This window comes from Aegilops tauschii, chromosome 2 (assembly GCF_002575655.3).
Source record: "Aegilops tauschii subsp. strangulata cultivar AL8/78 chromosome 2, Aet v6.0, whole genome shotgun sequence".
NCBI classification, from domain to species: domain Eukaryota; kingdom Viridiplantae; phylum Streptophyta; class Magnoliopsida; order Poales; family Poaceae; genus Aegilops; species Aegilops tauschii.
The window spans coordinates 569,847,308-569,866,747 of NC_053036.3; the positions used below are offsets into that span (position 1 = coordinate 569,847,308).

The window sequence follows — 19,440 nt, forward strand, 5'->3', positions numbered from 1 at the left end:
CAAAAAGGGTCTTCCAAGAATAATAGACATACTATCATCCTCGGGAATATCAAGAATAACAAAGTCCGTTAAAATAGTAACGTTTGCAACCACAACAGGCACATCTTCACAAATACCGACAGGTATAGCAGTTGATTTATCAGCCATTTGCAAAGATATTTCAGTAGGTGTCAACTTATTCAAATCAAGTCTACGATATAAAGAGAGAGGAATAACACTAACACCGGCTCCAATATCACATAAAGCAGTTTTAACATAATTTCTTTTAATGGAGCATGGTATAGTTGGTACTCCTGGATCTCCTAGTTTCTTTGGTATTCCACCCTAAAAGTATAATTAGCAAGCATGGTGGAAATTTCAGCTTCTGGTATCTTTCTTTTATTAGAAACAATTTCTTTCATGTACTTAGCATAAGGATTCATTTTGAGCATATTAGTTAATCGCATACGCAAAAAGATAGGTCTAATCATTTCAGCAAAGCGCTCAAAATCCTCATCATCCTTTTTCTTGGATGGTTTGGGAGGAAAAGGCATGGGTTTCTGAACCCATGGCTCCCTTTCTTTACCGTGCTTCCTAGCAACAAAGTCTCTCTTATCATAACGTTGATTCTTTGATTGTGGGTTATCAAGATCAATAGCAGGTTCAATTTCTACATCATTGTCATTACTAGGTTGAGCATCAACATGAACATCATCATTAACATTATCACTAGGTTCATGTTCATTACTAGATTGTGTTTCAGCATCAGAGATAGAAATATCGTTTGGATTCTCAGGTGTGTCTACAATAGGTTCACTAGAAGCATGCAAAGTCCTATCATTTTTCTTTTTCTTCTTCTTAGAAGGACTAGGTGCATCAATATTATTTCTCTGAGAATCTTGCTCAATTCTCTTAGGGTGGCCTTCAGGATACAAAGGTTCCTGAGTCATTCTACCAGTTCTAGTAGCCACTCTAACAGCAAAATCATTATTCTTACTATTTAATTCACTGAGCAAATCATTTTGAGCCTTAAGTACTTGTTCTACTTAAGTGGTAACCATAGAAGCATGTTTACTAATGAGTTTAAGTTCACCTTTAACTCTAGACATATAATCACCCTAGTGTTCAATCATATAAGCATTTTGTTTTAATTGTCTACCAAAATAAGCATTAAAATCTTCTTGCCTAACCATAAAGTTATCAAACTCATCCAAACATTGGCTAGCAAACTTAGTAGGAGGGATTTCAGCTTTATCATATCTATAGAGAGAATTTACCTTTACTACCTTTTTCTTTCACAGATTTCTTTGCCTCTTGCATATCTTCAGGACTGAGAAATAGAACACCCCTCTTCTTCGGAGTTGGTTTAGGAACAGGCTCAGGAATTGGCTCAGGAAGTGTCCAGTTATTTTCATTTGTCAACATATTATTCAATAGAATTTCAGCTTCATCCAGTGTTCTTTCCCTGAAAACAGAACCAGCACAACTATCCAGGTAATCTCTGGAAGCATCGGTTAGTCCATTATAAAAGATATCAAGTATTTCTTTTTTCTTAAGAGGATGATCAGGCAAAGCATTAAGTAATTGGAGAAGCCTCCCCCAAGCTTGTGGGAGACTCTCTTCTTCAGTTTGAACAAAGTTGTATATATCCCTTAAAGCAGCTTGTTTCTTATGAGCAGGGAAATATTTAGCAGAGAGGTAATAAATCATATCCTGGGGACTATGCACACAACCAGGATCAAGAGAATTAAACCATATCTTAGCATCACCCTTTAATGAGAACGAAAATATTTTAAGGATATATAAGTAGCGGGTTCTCTCATCATTAGTGAACAGGGTGGCTATATCATTTAATTTAGTAAGATGTGCCACAACAGTTTCAAATTCATAGCCATAAAAAGGATCAGATTCAACCAAAGTAATTATATCAGGATCAACAAAGAATTCATAATCCTTATCAGTAACACAGATAGGTGAAGTAGCAAAAGCAGGGTCAGGTTTCATTCTAGCATTAAGAGATTGCTGCTTCCATTTAGCTAATAACTTCTTAAGATCATATCTATCATTGCAAGCTAAAATAGCTCTAGCAGCTTCTTCATCCATAACATAACCCTCAGGAACAACAGGTAATTCATATTTATTAGGGGGAGAGCCTTCATCATCACTTTCATCAATATTATCAGTTTCAATAATTTCATTCTCTCTAGCCCTAGCAAGTTGTTCATCAAGAAATTCACCAAGTGGCACAATAGTATCAAGCATAGAAGTAGTTTCATCATAAGTATTATGCATAGCAGAAGAGACATCATCAATAACATGCGACATATCAGAATTAATAGCAGTAGCAGGTTTAGGTGTCGCAAGCTTACTCAAACAGAAGGAGAATCAAGTGCAGAGCTAGATGGCAGTTCCTTACCTCCCCTCGTAGTTGAGGGATAAATTTTAGTTTTCTCGTCTTTCAAGTTCTTCATAATGACCAGCAGATATAAATCCCATCTGACTCAAAGAATAGAGCTATGCTCCCCGGCAACGGCGCCAGAAAATGGTCTTGATAACCCACAAGTATAGGGGATCGCAACAGTTTTCGAGGGTAGAGTGTTCAACCCAAATTTATTGATTCGACACAAGGGGAGCCAAAGAATATTCTCAAGTATTAGCAGTTGAGTTGTCAATTCAACCACACCTGGATAACTTTAATATCTGCAGCAAAGTATTTAGTAGCAAAGTAATATGGAAGTAACGGTAACGGTAGCAAAAGTAATATTTTTGGGTTTTGTAGTGATTGTAACAGTAGCAACGGAAAAGTAAATAAGCGAAGAACAATATGTGAAAAGCTCGTAGGCATTGGATCGGTGATGGAGAATTATGCCGGATGCGGTTCATCATATAACAATCATAACATAGGGTGACACAGAACTAGGTCCAATTCATCAATGTAATGTAGGCATGTATTCTGAATATAGTCATACGTACTTATGGAAAAGAACTTGCATGACATCTTTTGTCCTACCCTCCCGTGGCAGCGGGGTCCTAGCAGAAACTAAGGGATATTAAGGCCTCCTTTTAATAGAGTACCGGACCAAAGCATTAACACTTAGTGAATACATGAACTCCTCAAACTACGGTCATCACCGGGAGTGGTCCCGATTATTGTCACTTCGGGGTTGCCGGATCATAACACATAGTAGGTGACTATAGACTTGCAAGATAGGATCAAGAACTCATATATATTCATGAAAACATAATAGGTTCAGATCTGAAATCATGGCACTCGGGCCCTAGTGACAAGCATTAAGCATAGCAAAGTCATAGCAACATCAATCTCAGAACATAGTGGATACTAGGGATCAAACCCTAACAAAACTAACTCGATTACATGATAAATCTCATCCAACCCATCACCGTCCAGCAAGCCTACGATGGAATTACTCACGCACGGCGGTGAGCATCATGAAATTGGTGATGGAGGATGGTTGATGATGACGACGGCGACGGATTCCCCTCTCCGGAGCCCCGAACGGACTCAAGATCAGCCCTCCCGAGAGGTTTTAGGGCTTGGCGGCGGCTCCGTATCGTAAAACGCGATGAATCCTTCTCCTTGATTTTTTTCTCCCCGAACACGAATATATGGAGTTGAGGTCGGTGGAGCAACAGGGGGCCCACGAGGCGGGGGGCGCGCCCAGGGGCAGGCGCGCCCCCACCCTTGTGGACAGCTGGAGGCCCCCCTGACGTGGATTCTTCTTCTAGTATTTTTAATATTTTCCAAAAATAAGTTCCGTGGAGTTTCAGGTCATTCCGAGAACTTTTGTTTCTGCACATAAATAACACCATGGCAATTCTGCTGAAAACATCGTTAGTCCGGGTTAGTTCCATTCAAATCATGCAAGTTAGAGTCCAAAACAAGGGCAAAAGTGTTTGGAAAAGTAGATACGACGGAGATGTATCAATCTCCATCTCCAAAGTACCGTCATGATTTCTATCGTCACCGGCATGACACCATGATCTCTATCATCTTGATCTCTATCAACATGTCGTCATATGGTCGTCTCGCCAACTATTGCTTTTGCAACTATTGCTATCGCATAGGGATAAAGTAAAGCAATTACATGGCACTTGCATCTTATGCAATAAAGAGACAACCATAAGGCTCCTACTAGTTGCCGATAATTTCAAAAACATGATCATCTCATACAACAATTTATATCTCATCACGTCTTGACCATATCATATCACAACATGCCCTGCAAAAACAAGTTAGACGTCCTCTACTTTGTTGTTGCAAGTTTTACGTGGCTGCTACGGGCTTAGCAAGAACCGTTCTTACCTACGCATCAAAACCACAACGATTTTTCATCAAGTGTGCTGTTTTAACCTTCAACAAGGACTGGGCGTAGTCACACTCGATTCAACTAAGTTGGAGAAACAAATACCCACTAGCCACCTGTGTGGGATGCACGGCGGTAGATCCAGTCTCATGAACGCGGTCATGTAATGTCGGTCTGAGCCGCTTCATCCAACAATATCGTCGAATCAAATTATGACATGCTGGTAAGCAGTATGACTATTATCGCCCACAACTCTTTGTGTTCTACTCGTGCATATAACATCTACGCATAAACCTGGCTCTGATGCCACTGTTGGGGAACGCGGTAATTTCAAAAAAAAATCCTACGCACATGCAAGATCCATCTAGGTGATGTATAGCAACGAGCGGGAGAGTGTGTCCACGTACCCTCGTAGACCGAAAGCGGAAGCGTTTTATCAACGCAGTTGATGTATTCGTACGTCTACATGATCTGACCAATCCTAGCATCGAACGTACGGCACCTCCGTGTTCAGCACACGTTCAGCTCGATGACGTCCCTCGTACTCTGGATCCAGTTGAGGCCGAGGGAGAGTTCCGTCAGCACGACGGCGTGGCGACGGTGATGATGAAGTTACCGGCGCAGGGCTTCGCCTAAGCACTACCGAGCTAGTTCAATCTCATTACCGGCAAGTCCCTTTACTCGTTCCGTAATGCATCGTCCCGCAACTAACTCATTAGTCACAATGCTTGCAAGGCTTATAGTGATGTGCATTACCGAGAGGGCCCCGAGATACCTCTCCGATACACGGAGTGACAAAGCCTAATCTCGATCTATGCCAACTCAACAAACACCATCGGAGACATCTGTAGAGCATCTTTATAATCACCCAGTTACATTGTGACATTTTATAGCACACAAGGTGTTCCTCCGGTATTCAGGAGTTGCATAATCTCATAGTCTGAGGAGCATGTATAAGTCATGAAGAAAGCAGTAGCAATGAAACTGTAACGATCATAATGCTAAGCTAACGAATGGGTCTTGTCCATCACATCATTCTCCTAATGATGTGATCCCGTTCATCAAATGACAACACATGTCTATGGTTAGGAAACATAACCATCTTTGATAAACGAGCTAGTCAAGTAGAGGCATACTAGGGACACTTTGATTTGTCTATGTATTCACACATGTACTAAGTTTCCGGTTAATACAATTCTAGCATGAATAATAAATATTAATCATGAAATAAGAAAATAAATAATAACTTTGTTATTGCCTCTAGGGCATATTTCCTTTCAAACACTACAACGCATGCCCTATTAAAACGGGGATGGAGTGTGATGTGCTCGAGGCTATTGAAGGGGAGGCCCAAAGGATGGATATCAAAGATAAGGTATAATCTTAGAAGCCACCCACCAATAAGCGATAAATCAGACGATAAATTGTCGAATCGACGATATTTTAAACATTGGCCCGATGATAAAGCATGTACTTCGTTTGTCCAATAATATAGTGTCAATTGGTTTTTGCAATAGTGATGCGTCATCAACTACATATAACCATGTTTATAGAGAAAATTATCTATATCAACACCATTGTATGATAATGTCTTTCATGGTGAATCCAATGATATTGAGGATGAGTTCGGATCAAAGCAGCCATAGTTGGGAATAAACTCAAATACACCATCTTCCTTAGATCTAGCGCCCCTTGAACTTATTTGGAGAGTTGTCATCGGATCCACCATCGTCGGCTGCTATCCTCCATGGACAATAAGCCTAGGAGGTGGAAGGCGGCCACTGGTTGCTACTCACTAGGGTCGGCATGGGGCTAAGATAAGGCATAAATCCAAATGCCACAAGGACAACAACTAACCTAAACCAAAGCCTACAACTACTATATGCAAGGGATCTTCGAGCACCTCCTCCATCTCATCTTAGGGCAGCGATGATCCGGGTTCAAGAAGGCCCATAAGCTTTCCATTAATTCTCAAAGGTGGCAGCAAGGGATGAGGCGAGAGAAAGCTTTCACATCTTTTAATTAGAGCAACTCTAGCAGAGTCGCCATATTAGGCCGATCGGCATAATAACCACCGATATGATGATTTTGGCCGCAAAGACCACTCTAGGAGAGTCGCCATACACACCTAGCCCTGCATAATATATGGAGTGCCCTCTAAATCGAGCCCACGAGCCCACCGTATTTGGAGGCTGGGGGCATTGATATGGAGCGTGCTCCATCCGCAACCGCTCGCACATAAGGAAAGTTTCAGCCCGACCTCTGCCTCCAACACGCAGCCCGGTCAATGGTGGCGTCGTTTGTACGGTGTCGCTCCTGCCCCTGCCAATGCCACAATCGATTTTCCACCGGGAACAACGTCAATTAATGTTCGCCGTCGCGTTTCGCACTCGTTTCCCACCCGCACGAGGCAAATCTGCCCGCATTTCTCGTTGTAGCGGGCCCATTCACAGGTATATAAACCCCCATCGTCCCCATGGCGCACTAAACCGTCCGCCACCCTCCCTCTCTCTTCCCCTTCCCCATCGCCACCACAATCAACCCCCATCAACCATGACAATGCGGTCGCCCCCTCTCCGTGGACCTTTCCTGATGAGACCTATGAGATTGTGCCGACAAAAAGTTCTGGGAGAGGGCATGACACTACTCCGAGTGGGTCAAGGACATGTCCTACCGAGACAGAATTTAGAACTTGCTATCCTCTTGCCTAATAGGCAAAGACGCGCGCAGTGGTTGGCCCTGCCTACCCCCCTCCACCCTTACCTACTTCGATCGTATCTCGATGGCAGCATGCATAGGATTCAAAGTCGCGCTCACGCCGGCCTTAGAAATGTGGTTGTATCCCGCATCCTAGACACACATGTGTTCGCCGACCGCGTGGAAGTCGCGACGCCCGTAGCCTTCCCCGCCCACGGGGTCACTTTGAAGAGGAGGTAGAGTCGATAGTTCTATTGATAGAGAATCGTAGTTTTAATGTTGTACAAATCCTAGTTGTAATCTGGAAATCAATTGTGTACATATTGAAATCCTTGTTCAAAAACTTTCATTGTTAATGTGGGGGAGGAAAATGTCTTTGAGCCAACGGGTCTCACATGAGAAAAACATTTATTGAGCACAATTTTATGACGATTCTGTCTTTGAGCCATTCATAAACGGGTCTCACATGAGAATTTTTTTTATGAAGCAAGCTTGTATGACAATTATTATTTGCACTTTGGTACTTTGGTTGGCAGCCTCTGTATCCATATGAAATACATGCTTTATATACGTTACATGAAGGCTGCCAGTGCTAGAGTTGCCTTTACCTGATCCAATTGGTTGAAGAGCTACTTTGCTCCTGCGGTACATGGTCGAGCCGAGCCTCCGAGCTGCTGCAGTAGACCCCATGCATAGTGAGTGGAGAAGTGACAACTGGAAAAGGAACAGAGAGCAGCAGTACTGCTACCAAGTAACGTAGATCAGTTTTGCTAAGTCTCAGTCAACTGAGACTTTGCTATGTCTCAATCGATACTATCTTCATTTAATTTTGCATGGAGATTCGTAAAAAAAATTATTTTCAGTTTTTTTCTTCTTCTTACATACTAGTACCATATCACTTGACTGGGACTTGGTTAAGTCTCAGTCGACTGAGACCTAACCAAGATACGTAAAAGGCAGGACATGAAGCACAAACGGTACAGGCTGGTCGATCTACAGCGTGTGTACATTCTCGGCAGCGCACATCGCGCACACTGACATACAACTCCATGCACAACACTCTCACGGACGGCCGGGCCGGGCCGGGACCAACCCACTCAGCGTCGCGCTTGCGCCTTTGCCTCGCTCACGTAGTACATGCCTTTTCTCTACTCAATCAAAAAGAAAGAAAAGCAAAAGAAGGTCACGTAGTACGTCCGGATCCCCGTACAGACAGGTGTTGTCTCATCGCCAAAAGAGCACATAGAAACTGGTCGGCAGTCCCGTCACGGGTAGATAGCCGGGCGGCCGTGAGTGGAGAAGAAGAAAACTTCATGGTTGGTTGGTTCACTTGTGGACGGAATAGAATAGACCGCGCGGATACTCTGACGGAACGGCCGACAATTTCAACGGCGCGTTTACATCACGAGACGCCGATGGATCGAGGTCGCTTCTTCTGAATCCACTGTGAAGAGTGTCAGCTCGGTCGATTCGCAGTGAATTTGGCCGCGTTTTCTTGCTAGACCTGTCCGACATTGTCCTACTCCAAGGGGCGATCTGAACATGGTGCTCTACAGGGTGAGTTTTCCCCTCACTGTTGAGCACCGCATCGCACTGGCTGAAAGATCTGACACTACCTCCACGCGCAAGAGGTAGCATGAACACTGAACGCCCGTCACGGACGGACCAGGCCGAGGCCGGGGACCTGCAACCCGTTTCTTGCGCTTGCACACCACCAACCCGATCGCGTCCAGATTCCCGTACAGACAGGTGTTGCCTCACCGCAGAAAGAGCGCCCATGCGCGGCCAAAGCCGAAGGTTTACACAGCGCACTTGCTCGGGACTGGTGTCAGGGGTAGATTAGATTGCGGGTTGATCCACAACGAAACTTGGTGGTCCGTTGGTCCTCCTCACTTGTGATGAGACAGAATAAGAACACAAGCGCCAAGGTTGCTCCCCCTGCATCTATCTACCACCCAATGCTAGTTTCTGAGTGTCGATCTTCAGTCCAAGAGCGTTTCAGAAGCCTGCACTGCAAATTTCCTCCATGTTTTTTTACAGACAGTGGAGCTGTTTCCTGAGATCATCGACACTGTCATGTACTCATGTGTACATGAACGACCTGATCCGTTCACTCAAATAATGAGATGGACACTAGTGCACTGTTTCACTTACCACGGCCGCTGTAGGTGTGCCCAATCGTGCGGGTTCACGCATCACGCATCAGGCATCATATGATGAGGCCCCTTTTGCTGGTGATGATGACCTTTATGGTTTTATTGGGTTAGGTGGGAGTAGTGTACAAGGGTTGCCAACTAACCGCTCTGCCCCAGCATGCCCATGCAGGGCGTGCCCGGCCAATGAACTCGGCGCCATATGTCCTGCCAGGTCGCTCGCTGGATCGATCGACTACGAATACTGTACGTGCTACCTCTAGCTAGCTACCACTCCACTGGACGCTGGACTGGACCAGACCTACTTACTACGCTAGTATTCATTCATCAGATTCCCCGCCTCGCCGTGCCGATCCAACGCTAATTACCACTCGCCTGATCGATCGAGAGTCACCGGCCAATGGCGATCAACCGTCCATGTGCGCTAGCACGTCGCAGTACATCTCTCAGGACTCGAGGACGGCCCTGCTCGTACTCGCCCAACAACCAGCAGGCGAACGGCTGATGAGTTGCGTGACTTGACCTCGAGGAGTAGTATGATGAAGCGGACGACGCATGAGCTAATTATGGTCACCGGGCACTGCGCTCGCTGCACGAGGGCCGATCGCTTGCCCGTGAAGCGCGGCTCGTGAACCGGGGGATAGAATAGACAGCCCCCTACGCGACCGAGGAAAAGTACAACGGAGTACAGTAACCGTAGCAAAGAATCTGGGCACGGGATGGATGGATTAGCGGTGGTACTGTACGAGACTGGCGCTCTGCTCTCCTAATAGTGGGTGGAAGCAAGCCGACAGAGAGGTTAGTGAACCAAGTAAAGGCTTCCTCACATGCCTACCTAATGGTGGGGGAGGCCGGCCACCTCTTTGTTTTCCCGCGGGCACGGGGCAGTGGTCAAAAATCATAATGGCTTCACACTCACTCCACCACCCAAATAACGACGAGCCCTACATCACATCTACGTGCATCATGCGATGCATGGTAGTGAGTGAGTGAGTGATCGGTTGATTAGATAGGGTTCTCACTCACTCACTCACGTCACGAGCCTCTCGCTCTCCACAGGCTCCCATACTCGTGCTAACCAAACCAAGGAGCTCTTATATATACCGGGAATCTTCAAGAGCTCTCACAAGCCACAAGTGCTATTTTTCTCTGCTTTCTCCGTCGCACACACACTATCCTTTCGTGAAGCTCCGGAGGTACGTTCGTGCTGTGCAAAGCTAGCGAGGAAATCTCCTCGCGTTGAGCTTTTCCTTTGTGGAATTCTGCACTTTGTTTGTTTAGCATGGTCTGCTGCTGCTGCAGAAAGAACATGGTCGTCTAGCTGCTCCTGCTTGTAGTTGATTGACACTGAGATCTGTCGGTGCATGCGACTTTTTCTTCTTCTTCTTTGGTTGCTTTTAGCTCTTTTTGTCCGGCCATTTGGTGAATCACCGAGCCACATCCACATGATCGTTCTGCATTTCTCCAAATATATATGTACCAGCACCGTGCAGTTCAATCAGTCTAGAGAGCAGTTCAAGATCGTAGCAACAGTTTGCTATTTAGGCTGTTTCTAGTAGCCACTAACTGTTGATTCTCGCAACGGCAGCTCGATCGGCGACCGAAGCAATGGCGTCCATCCGGCGAGATCTGCTCGTGGCGCTCTGCGTGGCGGCGCTCCTGGCCGTCGGGTCGGAGTCCCACGGGCTGGAGGACTTCGGCAGCGAGGGGAAGACGGAGGCGACGCCCGAGATGGCCTCCTTCTTCGGCGCCAAGCCCGAGGCCGCCGTGCTCCCGGAGGCGCTGGACAACAACAAGGCCGCCAAGCCGGAGGCTGCCTCGGCGATGCCCACCACCACCACCAGCACCAACCCACGCTCGTCCCCGCCGCGCAGATCCGTGGCCGTCGCGGCCGGTGTGGCCTGCGGCGTCGCGGCCCTGGCGGTGGTCGGCGTGGCGGTCGCCGTCGCCTTCGTGGTGCGCGCCAGGCGCGGCGAGAGGCGCGAGGCCGAGGTCCATCTCGGCTAGGCCAGCCCCAAGCCGGCTTGATTTGAGTAGGACGTGTTCGTCAATTCATTAGCGTCGTGGTTTGCGTTTAGTTAATCGTCTGCTTAGTTTGATGAATGATTTCTTCCGTTCTTCCGCTGTTCGTGTGTGTGTGTGATGGGGATTTGGAGAGCTGCGTACGGAGCGGCACGCTGTAACATAAATAACGCTTCATTGGCATGCATGTTACTGTGATGTTTAGACCTTGAATGGAGTATTTCACTAGGAATTCATCACCACTTTGTTGTTCTTATGACTTGTGGTTTGGTTTATGAGTACCTACTCCGCTAATGATTAATGGCTAATTGTTGGAGAAACGTAAGCCAACTGACGGATGCTACGTTCCAAGCGATTATGTTGCAGTGAGAAACATTTGCAAGCTTGTGGTGTCGGCAGTGGGAACGTGACAAATGTGGGACGGCGTTTTCCGGCCCTGGAACATGGCAGGCAGCGCAGAGCCGCCATTAGCAGTACTGTTTCGCCGCCCGTGGGAGTGTGAAGACGACGAAAACGGAGATGGAGCTCGCAGTCGCAGACCTGTCTGTCACCTGGGCTGTGCCGTGCAGTCTCTGTGGTCACCTGAGGCGCGGTCCTCGAGAAGTAAACGCAGTGGGAACGAGCGAGCAGGCACTCACTGAAAGCCTGAACCAGACCCGACCGACCAAAGTGCATGTGGTACTGCTTGTGAATTCTCGCTGCCCTCCGGCTCCGGGCCCGGGCTGCGGCGTGGACGGACGCACGCCACGGGCGTGTAGAGCAGCGTTGCCAAACGAGATCTAGGAGGAAGCATGCGGGGGAAGGGCTGGACCGGCGGCTCCATGGTCCAGTCGACGCCGTGCCCGTCGGCCGTCGCACAGCTCACGGCCTCGGCTGGAATCGCAACCGTCGGAGCATGCTGGCGTTGCCTTCCAGAACCAGACCCAAGTGGAAGGTTTCCGTGATGTGGTGAATATTTGTGGGGTGAGAGATTTTTAGGCTATGTGGGCAAATTTTGAACACGTGAGAATAAGGTTGCTGACTTGCTGGAGGAAGATAGGGCAACTCCAACACCACTACCCATTTCGTTCGGATGTGTTTGTTTGGGTCCTCATGGGTAAAAACCATGGTCCAACGTATAGACGCATCTCGCAAAACTATTCATTTGATGTCTGTGTGGACACAAATCCATCATAAATATAGGTTGGTTTTGCGTCCACACGCACAGTAGACGGACACGCCACACTTCTGGTCGGTGTCCGCCCTGGCCCCACATGTCAGTGATCCAACCACCACGAGCCATCCCTTTTAAACACAAGCATGCTCGGGGCATCCCTTCCCTATCCACTCTTCTTCCTTCCTCTGCCCCTTGACGGCCGACAACCAAACTTAGTCGACGCCACCGCTCACTACTGGCGCAAAAATGTCATGGAAGTGGGCCCCCATGAAGTCCAAGAAGCACTACCACGAGGCCTGCTTCTCCTCGGAGCAGCCCCACACGGCCCACCTTCACAATGACGCCGCCGGCACGCAACCGTGTTTACGTGCCCGTCGACCGGTGCGCGTACTACTGGCAGCATGCCATCCCCGTGCCCTGGCCTGACATGCACATACCGAACGACTGTCATTTGAACCCGGAAAGGGTTCCAGTGACGGCCATTCCGGCTCCGGTCATACGCGGTTGGAGGAGATCTGATGCCATCGTGCTTAGTTGTTCAACGACCTCCGCTACGACCTAGGCTAACGCGGAGGACCCCCCTCCCCCACTCGGACACCTAGTTTGTGGACGATACGACAAGCGCCGCTGGTCGTACTTTCGCCGCCCGTGCGCATGCTCGAGTGGCTAAGTTTAGTTATTGATGGATTTCAACAACTCAGACTGCTTTGTAAAGGAATGATATATCATGGAGGGAGTGGTGTTGCGTCATTAGACTGTTCATGAAGTGCAATCCAAGAAAAAGTCTCGTGTTTTGCTAAAGATATAATTTGAGAAGGCATATGACAAAGTGAAATGGCCTTTTAAATATCAGATGATGCAAGCTAAAGGTTTTGGTTATGTTTGGTGTGATTGGATCATGAAACTGGTGAGGAGGGGAAGGGTTGCTAACTTGGCATCATGGTGAATGATTATGTGGGCCCCTACTTCCCCTCTTTTAAAGGAGTAAGGCTAGGAGACCCTTTATCCCCACTTCTTTTTAATGTCATAGTTGATGGGTTAACCTTGAAGAAGAAGAAGGCTCAATAGAATGGTCTGATCATTGAATTAGTACATAATCTTGTTGATGGAGGACTAGTTCTACTACAATACGCAAAGTATACTATCTTCCTTTTTAGGATAATTTGGAAAATGCTAGGAAACTTAAATTTGTCCTGTGTATCTTTGAACAAGTTGATGGATCAACTTTCATAACAGTGAAGATTTCTGTTTGGAGATGTTGTCTGAAGGGAAGTTGATACTGTGAGATCTTTTACTTGTAAGGTTGAATAACTTCGTGTGAAATATCTTGGGATTCCTGTTGATGCAAAAAAGACTCAGCAATGCTGAATCGGAGCCAGTGGATGAGAAAATCTGCAAAAAATGTCTGGCAAGAAAGGAAATCTTCTATCAATTGGTGACAGAGTGACCCTGGTTAGTTCCTGCTTAAGCAGCATACTTTTGTTCATGCTTTCCTTCTTGGAAACTCCTAAAGGTGTACTAAAAAGCATGGATTCCAGTAGAGCTAGAATGGTGTGCCAGGAGTCTAGTGATATTAGAAAGTACCATATGATGAATTGGCCTACAGTTTGCATACCTAAGAGCTACGGTGGCTTAGGGGTTCCTGATCTGGAGATCATAAATCAATCTCTGCTAATGAAATGCTTTGGAAATTGCAAAACACTAATGCATTGTGGCAAGATATGCTTGAAGGAAATATGCCCTAGAGGCAATAATAAAGTTATTATTTATTTCCTTATATCATGATAAATGTTTATTATTCATGCTAGAATTGTATTAACCGGAAACTATATACATGTGTGAATACATAGACAAACAGAGTGTCACTAGTATGCCTCTACTTGACTAGCTCGTTGATCAAAGATGGTTATGTTTCCTAGCCATAGACATGAGTTGTCATTTGATTAACGGGATCACATCATTAGGAGAATGATGTGATTTACTTGACCCATTCCGTTAGCTTAGCACTCGATCGTTTAGTATGTTGCTATTGCTTTCTTCATGACTTATACATGTTCCTATGACTATGAGATTATGCAAATCCCGTTTACCGGAGGAACACTTTGTGTGCTACCAAACGTCACAACGTAACTGGGTGATTATAAAGGTGTCTCCAAAGGTACTTGTTGGGTTGGCGTATTTCAAGATTAGGATTTGTCACTCCGATTGTCGGAGAGGTATCTCTGGGCCCACTCAGTAATACACATCACTATAAGCCTTGCAAGCATTGTAACTAATGAGTTAGTTGCGGGATGATGTATTACGGAACGAGTAAAGAGACTTGCCGGTAACGAGATTGAACTAGGTATCGAGATACCGACGATCGAATCTCGGGCAAGTAACATACCGATGACAAAGGGAACAACGTATGTTGTTATGCGGTCTGACCGATAAAGATCTTCGTAGAATATGTGGGAACCAATATGAGCATCCAGGTTCCGCTATTGGTTATTGACCGGAGAGGTGTCTCGGTCATGTCTACATAGTTCTCGAACTCGTAGGGTCCGCACGCTTAACGTTACGATGACAGTTATATTATGAGTTTATGTGTTTTGATGTACCGAAGGAGTTCGGAGTCCCGGATGAGATCGGGGACATGACGAGGAGTCTCGAAATGGCCGAGACGTAAAGATCGATATATTGGACGACTATATTCGGACTTCGGAAAGGTTCCGAGTGATTCGGGTATTTTTCGGAGTACCGGAGAGTTACGGGAATTCGTATTGGGCCTTAATGGGCCATACGGGAAAGGAGAGAAAGGCCCCAAAGGGTGGCCGCACCCCTCCCCATGGACTAGTCCGAATTGGACTAGGGAGGGGGGGGGGCGCCCCCTTCCTTCTTTCTCCTTCTCCCTTCCCTTCTCCTATTCCAACAAGGAAAGGAGGAGTCCTACTCCCGGTGGGAGTAGGACTCCCCCCTTGGCGCGCCCTCCTCCTTGGCCGGCGGCCTCCCCCTTGCTCCTTTATATACGGGGGCAGGGGGGCACCCCAGTGACACAACAATTGATCTATTGATCTCTTAGCCGTGTGCGGTGCCCCCCTCCACCATATTACACCTCGATAATATCGTAGCGGTGCTTAGGCGAAGCCCTGCGTCGGTAGAACATCATCATCGTCACCACGCCGTCGTGCTGACGAAACTCTCCCTCAACACTCGGCTGGATCGGAGTTCGAGGGACGTCATCGAGCTAAACGTGTGCTGAACTCGGAGGTGCCGTGCGTTCGGTACTTGATCGGTCGGATCGTGAAGACGTACGACTACATCAACCGCGTTGTGTTAACGCTTCCGCTTTCGGTCTACGAGGGTACGTGGACAACACTCTCCCCTCTCGTTGCTATGCATCACCATGATCTTGCGTGTGCGTAGGAATTTTTTTGAAATTACTACGTTCCCCAACAATGGCATCCGAGCCTGTTTTTATGCGTTGATGTTATGCACGAGTAGAACACAAGTGAGTTGTGGGCGATATAAGTCATACTACTTACCAGCATGCCATACTTTGGTTCAGCGGTATTGTGAGATGAAGCGGCCCGGACCAACATTACGCGTACGCTTACGCGAGACCGGTTTCACCGTTGCGAGCACTCGTTGCTTAAAGGTGACTGGCGGGTGTCTGTCTCTCTCACTTTAGTTGAACCGAGTGTGGCTACGCCCGGTCCTTGCGAAGGTTAAAACAACACCAACTTGACAAACTATCGTTGTGGTTTTGATGCGTAGGTAAGAACGGTTCTTGCTAAGCCCGTAGCAGCCACGTAAAACTTGCAACAACAAAGTAAAGGACGTCTAACTTGTTTTTGCAGGGCATGTTATGATGTGATATGGTCAAGACATGATGCTATATTTTATTGTATGAGATGATCATGTTTTGTAACCAAGTTATCGGCAACTGGCAGGAGCCATATGGTTGTCGCTCATGTAATTGTTTTACTTTATCACTAAGCGGTAGCGATAGTCGTAAAAGAAATAGTTGGCGAGACGACAACGATGCTACGATGGAGATCAAGGTGTCGTGCCGGTGACGATGGTGATCATGACGGTGCTTCGGAGATGGAGATCACAAGCACAAGATGATGATGGCCATATCATATCACTTATATTGATTGCATGTGATGTTTATCTTTTATGCATCTTATCTTGCTTTGTTTGACGGTAGCATTATAAGATGATCTCTCACTAAAACTTCAAGATAAAAGTGTTCTCCCTGAGTATGCACCGTTGCGAAAGTTCTTTGTGCTGAGACACCACGTGATGATCGGGTGTGATAGGCTCTACGTTCAAATACAACGGGTGCAAAATAGTTGCACACGCGGAATACTCAGGTTAAACTTGACGAGCCTAGCATATGCAGATATGGCCTCGGAACACTGAGACCGAAAGGTCGAGCGTGAATCATATAGTAGATATGATCAACATAGTGATGTTCACCATTGAAAACTACTCCATTTCACGTGATGATCGGTTATGGTTTAGTTGATTTGGATCACGTAATCACTTAGATGATTAGAGAGATGTCTATCTAAGTGGGAGTTCTTAAGTAATATGATTAATAGAACTTAAATTTATCATGAACTTAGTCCTGATAGTATTTTGCAAATTATGTTGTAGATCAATAGCTCGCGTTGTTGCTTCCCTATGTTTATTTTTGATATGTTCCTAGAGAAAAATTATGTTGAAAGATGTTAGTAGCAAAGATGCGGATTGGATCCGTGATCTGAGGATTATCCTCATTGCTTCACAGAAAAATTATGTCCTTGATGCACCGCTAGGTGACAGACCTATTGCAGGAGCAGATGCAGACGTTATGAACGTTTGGCTAGCTCAATATGATGACTACTTGATAGTTTAGTGCACCATGCTTAACGGCTTAGAATCGGGACTTCAAAGACGTTTTGAACGTCATGGACCATATGAGATGTTCCAGGAGTTGAAGTTTATATTTCAAGCAAATACCCGAGTTGAGAGATATGAAGTCTCCAACAAGTTCTATAGCTAAAAGATGGAGGAGAATAGCTCAAGCAATGAGCATGTGCTCAGATTGTCTGGGTACTACAATCGCTTGAATCAAGTGGGAGTTAATCTTCCAGATAAAATAGTGATTGACAGAATTCTCTAGTCACCATCACCAAGTTAGTAGAACTTCATGATGAACTATAGTATGCAAGGGATGACGAAAGTAATTCCCGAGCTCTTCGTGATGCTGAAATCGACGAAGGTAGAAATCAAGAAAAACATCAAGTGTTGATGGTTGACGAGACCACTAGTTTCAAGAAAAGGGCAAAGGGAAGAAGGGGAACTTCAAGAAGAACGGCAAGCAAGTTGCTGCTCAAGTGAAGAAGCCTAAGTCTGGTCCTAAGCCTGAGACTAAGTGCTTCTACTGCAAAGGGACTGGTCACTGGAAGCGGAACTACCCCAAGTATTTGGTGGATAAGAAGGATGGCAAAGTGAACAAAGGTATATTGGATATACATGTTATTGATGTGTACTTTACTAGTGTTTATAGCAACCCCTCGGTATTTGATACTGGCTCAGTTGCTAAAGAGTAGTAACTCGAAACGGGAGTTGCATAATGAACAGAAACTAGTTAAGGATGAAGTGACGATGTGTGTTGGAAGTAGTTCCAAGATTGATATGATCATCATCGCACACTCCCTATACTTTCGGGATTACTGTTGAAACTAAATAAGTATTATTTGGTGTTTGCGTTGAGCATGTATATGATTTGATCATGTTTGTTGCAATACGGTTATTCATTTAAATTAGAGAATAATTGTTGTTCTGTTTACATGAATAAAACCTTCTATGGTCATACACCCAATAAAATGGTTTGTTGGATCTCGATCGTAGTGATACACATATTCATAATAATGAAGTCAAAAGATGCAAAGTTAATAATGATAGTGCAACTTATTTGTGGCACTGCCGTTTAGGTCATATTGGTGTAAAGCGCATGAAGAAACTCCATATTGATGGGATTTTGGAATCACTTGATTATGAATCACTTGATGCTTGCGAACCGTGCCTCATGGGCAAGATGACTAAAACACCGTTCTCCGGAACTATGGAGAGAGCAACACATTTGTTGGAAATCATACATACAGATGTATGTGGTCCGATGAATATTGAGGCTCGTAGCAGGTATCATTATTTTCTGACCTTCACAGATGATTTGAGCAGATATGGGTATATCTTCTTAATGAAACAGAAGTCTGAAACATTTGAAAAGTTCATATAATTCCAGAGTGAAGCGGGAAATCATCGTAACAAGAAAATAAAGTTTCTACGATCTGATCATGGAGAAGAGTATTTGAGTTATGAGTTTGGCCTTCAGTAAAAACAATGTGAAATAGTTTCACTACTCACGCCACCTGGAACACCACAGTGTAATGGTGTGTCCGAACATCGTAACCGTACTTTATTAGATATGGTGCAATATATGATGTCTCTTACCGATCTACCACTATCGTTTTAGGGTTATGCATTAGAGACAGCTACATTCACGTTAAATAAGGTACCATCTAAATCCGTTGAGACGACATCTTATGAACTGTGGTTTGGCAAGAAAGCAAAGTTGTCGTTTCTTAAAGTTTGGGGTTGCGATGCTTATGTGAAAAAGTTTCATCCTGATAAGCTCAAACCCAAATCGGAGAAACGTGTCTTCATAGGATACCCAAAGGAGACAGTTGGGTACACCTTCTATCACAGATCCGAAGGAAAGACATTCGTTGCTAAGAATGGATCCTTTCTAGAGAAGGAGTTTCTCTCGAAAGAAGTGAGTGGGAGGAAAGTAGAACTTGATGAGGTAACTGTACCTCATCGCTTATTGGAAAGTAGTTCATCACAGAAACCGGTTCCTGTGACACCTACACCAATTAGTGAGGAAGTTAATGATGATGATCATGAAACTTCAGATCAAGTTGTTACTGAACCTCGTAGGTCAACCAGAGTAAGATCCGCACCAGAGTGGTACGGTAACCCTGTTCTGGAGGTTATGTTACTAGACCATGATGAACCTACGAACTATGAAGAAGCGATGGTGAGCCCAGATTCCGCAAAATGGCTTGAGGCCATG

At 45.7% G+C, this 19,440-nt stretch overlaps 1 protein-coding gene and 1 pseudogene across 1 annotated transcript; one reads left to right on the top strand and one right to left on the bottom strand.

The window, feature by feature from the left end:
- Positions 1–10,082: 10,082 nt before the first annotated feature.
- On the top strand, positions 10,083–11,408 carry LOC109734079 (uncharacterized). Its single transcript, XM_020293311.4, has 2 exons — positions 10,083–10,350; positions 10,743–11,408. Exon 2 carries the CDS (start codon positions 10,763–10,765, stop codon positions 11,159–11,161), a length of 399 nt encoding a protein of 132 aa, XP_020148900.1. The 5' UTR covers positions 10,083–10,350; positions 10,743–10,762; the 3' UTR covers positions 11,162–11,408.
- Positions 11,409–11,810: 402 nt separating this feature from the next.
- Positions 11,811–19,440, bottom strand: part of LOC109734291 (very-long-chain aldehyde decarbonylase GL1-6-like) — a 70,976-nt pseudogene continuing 63,346 nt past the window's right edge.